Here is a 12,243-nt window from a genome sequence, read left to right as displayed (position 1 = left end):
CTTGTAAAATTAATCTTGTAAAATATACCATATCCTTTTATTCCCATCTCACAATGATTTTTCATGCTTCAAACAACCTTAACACCCATGCAGAGCCTGAGCTGAGTTTGTTTGTATTAAACTCTTGCTTCACAAATTCTTGAAAAAATCTTCTACAAAAATATCTCCCGGGTCTCGAAAATTGAATTCTTCTCTGTGGATTTATTTCATTAGAACTGCATAGCCCATGATCACAGCACAATGATACTCCAATTGGGCACACAAGCCGTTCTCAACTCCAGATCATAGGAGACAATTCTTACACTTCCTGACTGCATGTTCCATTTGACACTACTTCATCTATCTAATCATCTCACTCTCCATGTATGACAATTCAGCCTCAATTGTGGGTGAGGTACTGTTTCACCTGAAAAGACATTCATCAAGCCACTCATCCTGATCAAATGTTTTTTCAGTCTCAAAGATGGGAATCTTAATTGATACTCTAATCTGAAATTCATGGGAAGGGGAATGGGTGAGAGGAACTTGCCAGAGGCAGATATCCAGTTCAATCCACACATCTTGGATATTACTTCACGCTGACTTAGCTACAGCTAGTAACTTACCACAGTCACTCTTCCAATAGTCTGGTTCTGCTCAGTTTTTGTTGATTGTTTCACCTTGTCCTCATCCCATGTGCCTCTTTCTGATACGGACTTCCTACATATCCTCACTTCTCTGTACTTGTGACAGCTCCAGCTTGCTTAGTTTTCTGATCATTGTAACCTGACTAGCGCATCACTTTCAGACCACTGCCTACTTTGTCTTCTCCATATCTCAATTTTGGTCATGGGACTTTGACATAAGCACTAAGCAACGTGTTTTACAAAATGCTCCCAGTTCCAAACCATTGAAGGAACTTACAAGGGGGAAAAATATTTTCTTAAAATTCCAGCAGTGGCCTTTGTAAGTAACAGGTAGATGTTCAGTAAGCAAAACAAACTAACGTTTGTTGGCTATAATGACAATACAGTCTTTTCAACACTTTCTGACAACAGTAAAATGCACTTTTTGCAATTCATGTAGAAATATCTGCTGTTCATAAGAGAATATAATTCAAATGAAAACAAAAGTCACCATTTTAGATAATACATTTCGTCCCACAAAATAAAACCTGAAGACTATTATAAAAAATAAGTCTGATTTTTAGTTTTACAGAACAATTTTTAAATATCTTTAAGGTGTTTGTGCTGAAGACTTTATAGGATTGCATTAGCTGGACATTTGAAAGCAACACTTATTTAAAATTCAGTCAAAAAGAGAACAAAATACATACCTATGTCATATGCAAGAAAGTCAGCAGAAAAGCACTTTGCTCCATTACTGAGGGAAGTATCATTATGAGTATTTCCACCAAAAATGAGCATAGCTCCATTGATTAAGACAGCTGAATGTAGATACCTTGCAAAACCACTCTCTTTCAGAATAGTCCTGCAAAATACAAGATCAACACCATACATAACACTTGGAAAAGTCATGTGTGCTGCACACCAAGAAAATTTCTAGATGAAAACACTTTCGGCTGAAAAAAAAATACAGTGAAAACACTAAAGTTCAGTAAACTTTAGCGTTAGTAAACAGATAACGTTCATTGTTTCTAAGACTTTGAATTTGTTCATGTTATAACAAATATACCTATTCATTAAAATAAATACACCATGTTTTAAATCAGTCTGTCAAATGACTTTTCTGAAAAAAGTTCTATCAGGTTTACATTCTCCAAAAGTTATTAATGATTTGATAAATTTTACAACTGAATTAAAACCCACTCTTTTTATTCATTCATAACCTTATATGTCCCCAGCCACAATAATTTTTTCTTCAATAAATGTAGTAAAGGATAGTCAGGAAGGCTAAGAGAATATTTAGATCATCCCAGGTATCAGAAGAGGGCGAACATTTTTTATCTGAACACTCAAACTTGTAAAAGAAATGGTAGAAGTCATTCCAGTTAAGATGAAAAACACTCGCACCACTTTGTCCATCCATTCACTTTGCCAGACTCGCACAGAATTTCAGCACACAAAAATTCACACAAATGGAGAACGAGTCATCATTTCCTCTCTATCCAACTATTTTGATTTGTGCACATGGCCTGCCTTCTGCTGGGGAACAACGTAGGCTTGTCAATAGCCTCAGCCAGTAAGTACTACAAATTTAGAGAGAAGAGATTTCTAAAGTGGTTTAAACACATCAAATAAATTTTAGCAAGGAAAAGAGTAAAAAATTGTCTATTTTGCCATCTTGAATTATTTAAGTAAAACAGTGCTAGATACTTTTGTGAAAAGCTGCTTTGACCACCAGTAGTGAACTTTTATTTGTATGACTTTCAAATTGACAAGTTTCAAGTTTAAAATTCCACTCTGACTTGTATTGTTACGTACACATACAATTAACCTGCTTTGTCCTTCGTTTCCTGTAATGAAATTCCTGACTTGACAATCTTTCCTTCTCATTGAAAAATACTGTCTGCCTTGGATCATACTGATAACATTTTTTCAGTAATTTTTACAGTATTACAAGGCCTAGGGATGAGAGTCTGAAGTATGGCTCCTTACTTTGATTTCAATAATGATTTCAATTAATTAGCAAAACATCAAGTTTTTTGTTGTTTAGAAGGGATTTTTTATTGGTTTTGGTGTTCTTGGAGGAATTTGTTTTCTTTTTTTTTTTTTAAGTGGACTTTCTTGTTTTTGCTATTCTTGAATAACATACTTTGAACATACTGTACCACATGAATGTATTTTTCTTAATCTGGAATTAGCTTGATAAAGAACATATAGGTAGGTATATTGGGTAGGCATACCCAAAAGAACACAAAATTTTGTTTCAATTCATCAGTTATAAAAATACAAAATTAGAAATGACAAGAAAAATAAGAATTTATTATAAACTGTTATTTTCTACTAGTAATGGAGAAATATTCCTGCTTTGAGCTGAAAGTATGATAACAAACTAGACATGCTGTCCTTAACCATTCTGACCATAGATCTCTTTGCAAGTCTTTTGCTTTATCATGTTTCTCACCTCCACCCTCTCAATTTGCATTACTTGCCATATTTGATTATCCAGCCTTGCAGCTGTCTACAAATGCCTGTCTTGATCACTAAAGGCCTAAAGAGTCATACGCTACCTTGGAGAAAACTAAGGATTCTGCTCTCCTCTGGGGCTGTATTAACAATCCCGTCAGTTATTATTTGGGTTACTCCGTTTTTTACTTGACCCTTGTTGCTCCAGCTCCAGCCCCCATGTAGATTTGTTGCGTAGATTTCTTTCCTTAACTTTTTTCATATTGTTTGCTCAATTTCACCCCTTCTGGTAACAGTCACTTTTTCCCCCAAGAATCAGCAGAAGCAGAAGTTCAATACAAATAGAGTTTGTTAATTTGGACATGATTTTCACTATTCATCAGCATCAGTGATGAGAGTAATCTTCAGAACTCTCCAAAACATTTCAACCCTATGCAAATTAGGCACCTCAGCACACTTTGCACTGAATTAATAATCTATGCACATATACATGTATCTGCAAGCAGCAGTTGCAAACAGTAGCCCCAGTTAACTATATCCATGCTAAATGGTGTAGATAGCAGCATGATGTTGTAATGGTAACAGAAATATCCAGCAGCAAGCAGGTAGTTCTGTGGTTTCTGGCCATCGTTTAAGCCCAGCACAACATTGCCCTCCATTACCAATTGCAGCATCATGCAAGTAATGCAAAACAACAGAAGCATTGCAAACACTGATCACACAGTAGAAATAATGTTTACACAAGAAAACAACTTATTACTCCCTCACATTTTAAGAAATACAAAGCTTATTCTAAGTGATATGGAGAATGAAAACTCATGTGTCTCTGAATAAAACAGTTGACTGGCTTTGTGTATCAAGACATAGAACAGCATATGAACCTCAGCCAGATGAGACTGAGAAAGAGGGAATGGATAAGAGAGAAACAGAAGCAATGAGCACAAATGCATGTGTGCGAAAATAAACAGGCACACGGGTATGAGATCAGTTGTGACACCACTTCTGCCTTATACACCACTCTTCCAGTGACACATTCAGGCTCAGCTGCCTCACTGAGTATTCTGAATAGTTTATAAGCTCACTGATACATGACCAATTAACCATTACTGTGTGGTAGTGTCTTTGACCCGTGCCCTCAGGCAGTTTTCACTCCCATAGTATGAAACCTTCATGAAACAAATTCGACTTATGCTCCTGACCAGCTGCCAAGAGTACGACATTAATATAAGCATAGAAGTATTCATTAATAGTTATGGCAGTAATAATGAATAATAATTTTATATTATTATTCTCTGAAAAAGTGGTCAGGCACTGGAATGGGCGGCCTAGGGAGGTGGTGGAGTCACCAACTCCGGAGGTGCTCAAGGAACTTTTGGATACTGTGTTGAGGGACATGGTTTAGTGTGAACTATTGGTGATAGGTGGATGGTTGGACTGGATGATCTTGTAGGTCTTTTCCAACCTTGGTGATTCTGTGATTCTATGATTGTACTATTGAATAGATTTTCAAAGGATACAATATCACTTTGATCCAAAAACGTAGTAAGAGAGCATTAAAATTTTAGCAATTTAAAAATATATTAAAGGGAACAAAAAAATTGTCTAATGCTTCTAACTGATGTGAGCTACTAGCATTCAAAATAAAGAGCCTCAGCAAAATCAAACCCACATTATTTCCAACAGGCTGATCTGAGAGCAAGTCTTGCATGCTTTAAGTTAAACCATTAATGCTCAAGGCAAACATTAAACTGCGAGAAGAAAATGTTTCAAGAAATAAATCTTTGTCTCACATCATCTTTAGGAAGAAAAAAAACAAAAGCGTTTAAGGTCAGCTTGCATATATAACACATAAGGAGCATTCAGAAGTTAAAATAGACTTGATGAACAAGGATCTGACAAAAATAGAAACACTGAGAACAAAAGTCACTACAATCCCTATTCAACAACCAGAACATTTTCCTTCAGATAATGTTGTGAAATATAACCTTCCACAGTTCTCAGATTTCTCTACTTATTTATGTAACTCGTACATGAATGTGCCTCAGCAATATAGTTGTATCATGTGGAAGCAATACAAGTGCTACCTCTGCATGGTGGCTATGTATGAATGTACCTTTAATACACATGCAACTTTCCTTCTTTCTTTCAGTGTGCAGCAGCATTAATCTGCTGGTTAGAGCCTAATCCTTCTCATAATTCTTCAGTTTTGTTGCAGAGAACATAATGTCTTGCCACATGCAAAGGACACAGTCTTCTCCTACGTGACTTTACTAGAACTTCCTTTTATGCTTATCTTTTCTTATTCAGTATCAAATAACTTAATTCGCTTAGTTACAAACCCAACTTACCATGTTCTAGTATTAACTTCATATTTGTAAAGATCATCCACCAATCCATATTTATTGCCAGGCAATGCTTTGTATCCACCATGGACATAAACAGATTTTGTCAGTTCATCATAGACACTAGTATGGCCATATCCACCTTGTACAATTGCTCCTTTTGTTTCTGGTACAAGCCAAGAATTTGACCCTGGAATATACGTACAGAAGACATAGGTTTAAGGCTTACTAATACTAATGCACAACACTAGACGTTCAGCACACACAAAGAAAAACAAAGACAAGAAGCCTGGACCTTTTGGAAAATACGAAACAGTGGAATTCAGTGTCTCTCAGCCTTAACTTAGTCCCACCAGAAAATTAAGCATTCCAGATGTTTTAGGAACACCTGTGGGGAAACCATCTGGAAAAGCCTGGGAGAAACTGAACGGCTGTGGGCTCACAGAAATGTGTAAAGTAGCTGCACATACAGATACTACACTAGTGAACTGTACAACTACTGAGCTAAAACCAGTTTTTAACTAATGTTTATTAGTATTTTAACTGCAAACGTACCTATTCAGTTGCTGAAGACTCAAAAATGGATAATTTGAAAGCAGCTCTTTAAACTGGCACTTAAATCCACCTTTTACATCACATCATTAGTAACCACAAAGGGATATCAAATAAAACTATTCACAGTAGCTGTTACAAGTAAAGATTAAAACACAACTGGAAAATATCTGCCATAGCACTGAAAAAGGTTGAGAGTAACTGAGTAACTTCTTGTTGCCTGTAGCCCTAAAATTTGCATTTTTTCCCCCCAGTCTTTCCAGATGTTGATGATAGGAGCCACATGAAGAGCAAGCTAGCAAATGAGCATTTCCTGTAGAAGCCACCTTACTCAAAAGAGGCTGTGATAATGAGGATGGCAGTTCTGCAGAATGGGAAATGAGAAAAATAATTCACTTACAGCCTCTTGAAGATCATGCAAGCAAAACTGAAAGCGCAGACAAGAACTTCACATGAGGAACAGTCTCTTCCTAATTCTTAGCCTACATTGGTTACTTCTACAAAGATACTTACCAAAAACTAGCACACAAAACCACACACCCCGCTTCATCTCAAAGTTACATTCTATTTCAATTTTTTATCTGATGCTGTGTAGGGATTTTAAGATTACCTCTTCTTCCTCCTGATTCGTCTATGCAGTGAAAAGACTCATTACTTTCAGTTATTACTGCCGCTATTCCACTCTCACTAAACAGTTTCCAGGCACTGCGTCTATAAACAAGTTACATTTTTTTCAGCAACAAAATCGAATTCTGTGAAATGCAAGACAGCACTTTTATTCCTAAGTGCTTATAACAAATGAGAAGGTATGGATTGAACTAGAAGACTTGTGCTGATTTTTCATGTGTGTTCACTAATGCTGATATTTTTTTATAATGTACTAGTTATACTTTTTTTTTTTTTACATTATTGATATGTACTGCAATGTAAGTTGTATTTTACTCCAATCTCCATCTTGGATATTATCAAGTTATTAGGAACAGCAGCTCCAAACACAATCATCAAAACTGTAGCACTAATACTGTATTTTACATACATATTACCTTGCAAACAGATTTACTTGGTACAACTTACATTGGGGATCAGTGAAAAGTCAACCTGCTGATACACCTTCCTATCACCAACTCAGTCTCCATTTTTCCATTTAAATACTAATCAGTCCACAAGATCAGCATATATGCCTTTCAGGGAGAAAAAACGACTACTACTTTACATAGTAAACACCATCATGAAAGTTTACTTGTATAATACAATATTTTGCATTTATATCTCTCTGGTTCATGTAATAACTAGAACATTTTTGCAGTAAAGTTGCATATTATATAGCTCTCCAGGATTTGCACAGAAATATGAATTGCTGTTCCATCTGGTTTATTAAAAAAATGCGCTGTGGATAACTAAATTTGAGAAAAGAGGTTCAGAAGCATCATTCTGAAGTAAACCCAAAGGAGCATTAGTTTCTGTTTCTGTTCTTCCTCTTTCTAAGACTTAATTGAACCATCTGAACTTTGACTTCTAAAACTGAGAAGACATTCAGTGTTGATCTCTTTTGTGAATCTTTGCCATCTTAATACAGAATCATTCAGTGCAAGAAGTAGTTTCTGAAACAATTCTGTCCGAATTTCAAGGTGTTGCTCAACTCAGATATGAATCTTCACTTTTTCTTTAAACACAGAAATCTAATCATTAAATGCATTTTCATAACTCTTCTCATACTAAAAGACATCCCAGTCTTTCTAGCATTATATCAGTGGAAATACTTGATTGACCAATCAATTCTGCAACCTCAACAGCTTAAAAAGCCAAATCAGCTTGGAACTGACAAGATTACTACTTTTACTATTCTGATGCAATTTATAGTTAAAAAACAGATCTTCTCCAACAGCTCTGTGTCATTCTTGTGCTGGGGGTCCCAGGCCTGGACACAGTACTCCAGATGGGGCCTCACAAGGGCAGAACAGAAGGGAACAATCCCCTTCCAACATTCTTTTGTTATGCATCTGAGGACACCAACGGCATTCCAGGCTGTAAGAGCACACTGCTGCATCAAGATTCTCATCTACCAGTACCCCAAAGACCTTCTGCCAGGGCTGCTCTCAAAGAGTTCTCCTACTCTGTACACATCTGGGGTTGCTCTGACCCAAAATGCAACACCTTGCACTTGGCTTTGCTGAATTTCATTATGTTCCCATTTTCAAGTGGGAGACCATGTTCCTCCATGTTCCTCTGGGTAGCATTCCTTCCTTCTATTGCATTGACTGCAACCACTCAGCTTAGTGTCATTAGCAAACTTGCTGAGGGTACACTCAGTCCCATTTTCTATGTCAGTGATGAAGGCGTTACAGAGCAGCAATCCCAAGAAAGACCTCTGGGGGACACCACTTATGACCAGCCTCCCCATGGACATAGAGCTGTCGACCACAACACTCTGGCTGGAAAGGTTTGATCAATGCTTTATCCACCAAACAGTCCAGCTTTCAAATCCACAACATAATCCAAACTCTGCCTAGAGGGGCTCAGGAACAGGAGCGACATGGGTAGGCTGACTGTCAGTGAAGACTGAGGCAAAGAATTTGTAGAGTACCTCAGCCTTCACCATGTTTGTTGAAGACAGTCCTCCCTTTTCATTTATCGAAGGGGGTACAGCCTCCTTGGCCTGTCTCTTTTGACCAGCATACCTGTAGAATTCCTTCTTATTATTTTTCACATCCTTTGCCAAGTTCAGTTTTATCTGCACCTTGTCTTCCACGATTTTATCTTTTACATGTCTCAACAGCATCCTTGTATTCTTCCCAGGCCACACAGCTCTGCTTTCACTACCTCTAAATTTCCTTGTTTTCCTTCAGTTTGACCAGCAGGTACTTGCTGAGCCATGCTGATTTCCTGCCTTCTCCACTTGAACTCTTATGCTTGGGGATGAAGAGCTCTTGTTCTCTCAGAAACGTGTCCTTAAAGAGCTGCCAGCTCCCTTCCATTCCTGCCTCCCTGAAGATTGGTTCTCAGGAATTCCCATCCAATAATTCCTTAAATAGATATGCTTACATGCTGCAATATTCTGGTCAGAATATTGGTTCTGATCAGAACCAAGTACTAACGTCCAATTTTCTACAACTGTTTCCAGAAGACTTTCCATGTGAAAGAAAAATATGCTGAGAGGTGTCAGAATTACTAACCAGACTTGTTAAGGATGAGAAGGGGTGCATTTTACGATGCTCACAAACTTAAGATGCTATAATCACACGCATTCAGACATTGCCAATTCACAAAAGAAGCAGAATAACATGCAGGATGAACTGGATGATCTCAGCTACCAGAAAAAGAAAAAAAAAAAAGCCATATTCAACAGTAATTTAAAGATGTCAAGCACCGGGATTAGTAACATAACCTTCCATAAAATGGAAGCTCATCAGTTGATAATAACTGAGAAGAATGCATCATCAGAGAAAGTCTGTGATCCAACAATGGCTTTCTCATGGTTGCAATACGAATGCCATTTATCAGGTGAGACTAAGGTTATTTAGCCAGGTAAAGGTGAAAACACACCTAGAATATCCCACAGATTTTTCTAATCATCCACATTCAAGGAAGACGAACTTGTGAAAAAGTTACAGAGGTGAACTATTGGAACAAGACAGAAACAAATGAGGTTGTGTTGATTAGTCTGGCAAAAATAGGGTTGGTATCTTTAATTCAAAGATAATTCCAGAAAGGGAGATGAGCTGCTTTCAGAAAATAACATAACCAAACATAAACCAAACAATGATAAAGATAGGCTGCAATTTAGATGATAGCCAGTCACTAAAATTATAAGCCCTGAATTAATTCTCCAGATGTTTTCCAAACTACTTAAGTTTAGTCTACACACATAATAGAAGAAATTATAAAATACAGTGTTTTCACTAAAAAGCATGGGTTGTGATGATCAAGATTCATTTCAGACTTTTCCTCAGAGCAAGTTAATCACATACAAACATGTAGAACCATTCCATCAATGGAAATCCAATGAGCTACAAAAAAATTTGTTTTCTATTTATTACTAATTTGGGTGGTCACATTAAAAAAAAAAAAAAAAAAAAAAAAAAAAAAAAAAAAAAAAAAAAGCCCTTCAAATTTAAGCAATATAATTGTATCAGTTAAATACAAATAATTAAAATAGCATTTGGAAATAATCAAAGCATTTCTAAAAAGATCTTTGAAAAAATTTAAAAAGTTTTCATATGCAGTAATAAACCTAGAAGAAACCAAAGGAAAGGTAGTTACATTGGTCTGACCCTTTCTTGAAACAGTAAAGCCTTTGAACAGGTCAAGTAAATGGAACAGATTCCTAAGGTAGCACCTCAACATCCCATCTTTGTTTAAATGCAGGGAGAATAAACTGTAAGCTTTTTTTTCTTGCAATTATGAAGGTCATAACTTATGACAAAGAGGAAGTATACATTACATCACAGGGCCATTTCTTTTAACTCTACTTCAAAGAAACATCCTTAAATCAAAAGCAACCTAAGACCCACTTCTAAAGTCATAAAAAATTTCAGCCTAAGAACTGAAGTGATATGTTGCCGATCCCAACAAATCTCTACCTTCTAAAGAACAAAATAAAATCACAGAAGATTTATTCAGAAGTTTCTTAATGTACATGGAGCTTTTATAAACTTTAGCTAAAACAAAATACCATTATTATATTCACCTTGAGATTCACATTGAGATTCTCAAAAGGTTTATGAGGTATTGCCAACCTAAAAGGAAATAAATTTCCCTGGGGAGTAACCCAGAAAAGCTTTATGGTTCAAGTTAGTAAAATCAGCCACATAATTCCTATACCAAGATTTATTGTTTCCTCAGAAGTCATAACTCCAATCACAGCAAGAAAGGACAACAGAAAGCTTTTATTATTACTGTAACTATCATACTTTAGAATACAAACAAATTCCTGTGCTTTCACATGGTGAAATTCTGGCTGCAAGCCACGTCTAATTTCTCTAGGACTTTGTTGATTTTGATAACAATTACTTGCCATGAAAGAAACAAACATAAGAGAAATGTTGAGACTATGCACACCTTCAACTAACATGCTTTGTTAGTAGAACCACATGCCTATGAGAAAATCCATGAGTCCGTAAATAGCGAAAACTTTTTGGGTGTTCTTTTTGCACTCAGAGCCCATGGAAATCAGGATTATAGTTAACTAGAGGTTTTAGCATCAGACTTCAATACGTCAAGATCATTAAAGTTCACTAAAAAAATCTGTATCACTTACAATTTCAATTAATATGAACCAAAGGGAAAGATTTGTACAATGCTTTCTTCTAGAAGGCGTCTTGCATAAAAGATGAATTTTAAAATAATTCTAATGAAATAAAAACTTTCATTAGAATTAAAAGCAATAGCTGATAACATTTAAAATAAAAGAGTACAATTTGAAATATTCACACAAGAAAATTTTTAAAGGAGAAGAAAAAAAAAGAAAAAAGAACTTTGATATTTCTTTCCACGGTATCTGGAGCCCTTTATTGTTAGAAATTTTCTTTCCAGTTGAAGTGGGTTCATATCAGTACTTCTCTTACTTCCCATACCTTTTAATTATGATCTACTAAATTCCCCAGAAAGTAGTCATTCTTAGTCCAAACAAAAATCTAAAATTTCATGGTTAAAAATGACTTTATAATTGCAAAAATGCAAATAAATGCTGCAGCAGACAAAGAATTCAGGAGAACTTGACACAAAAATCATTTGACTTTGGGGGTGGGAGAAGGGAGATGGAAATTCAATGAGGTAAAATGAAAACAAGTTAGCCTTCAATACCTACTAACCCTTACAGTATTGTTGTAAAACATAATTCTTAGTGTAGAAATTTTTAGTAATTTTGTTCAGATTAATCAAACTTTTCCAACATGGAACAAGCACATCATTGCACTCTTCCTCTTATTCCTATTCTTTCAGCTTTGCTCAACATCCCTACAACTCACAGGTAATGCCAGAACGCATAAGAATCCTCTGTGTATTGATTTCCCCACCTCACAAATCTGCTTACACAGTTACTATATCAATATGCATAAATGCAAATGAGTAAGTGAAACTACTTAAAAGACTTAGGATTAATGTCTTAACATAAAAACACTACTTGAAAGTTTTGAATGCTTTCTGTGAGTGCTTAAATAACTGCAAGAAACTCAAATCAATTCTGCAGAAAACAATAATTCAAACATTGTTTGAATTAGTGGGTATACAAATATTTTTAAAGAAAATCAAAATGTGTATTTTCAAGATCATTTTATTATAAG

The 12,243-nt window shown here is 35.8% G+C and overlaps 1 protein-coding gene across 10 annotated transcripts in view; it reads right to left on the bottom strand.

Annotated features, from left to right (window-relative positions):
- The window catches only part of ATRNL1 (attractin like 1), a 424,497-nt gene that overhangs the window by 345,175 nt on the left and 67,079 nt on the right, over window positions 1-12,243 (bottom strand). For all 10 annotated transcript variants that reach the window (XR_007376982.1, XR_007376983.1, XM_048944556.1 and 7 more), the window contains exons 9-10: window positions 5,417-5,600; window positions 1,316-1,470 (exon numbers count right to left, since the gene is read on the bottom strand). Coding sequence is in view for 8 of the 10 variants with exons in the window: in XM_048944556.1 (XP_048800513.1) it covers window positions 1,316-1,470; window positions 5,417-5,600 (339 nt within the window). In the remaining 2 variants the exon portion in view is untranslated. The remainder of the gene's footprint in view (window positions 1-1,315; window positions 1,471-5,416; window positions 5,601-12,243) is intronic.

This window comes from Lagopus muta, chromosome 5, assembly GCF_023343835.1.
Source record: "Lagopus muta isolate bLagMut1 chromosome 5, bLagMut1 primary, whole genome shotgun sequence".
Classification (NCBI taxonomy): Eukaryota; Metazoa; Chordata; class Aves; order Galliformes; family Phasianidae; genus Lagopus; species Lagopus muta.
Note: the sequence above shows the minus strand (reverse complement) of the source record. Positions and strands in the feature narration are given on the sequence as shown.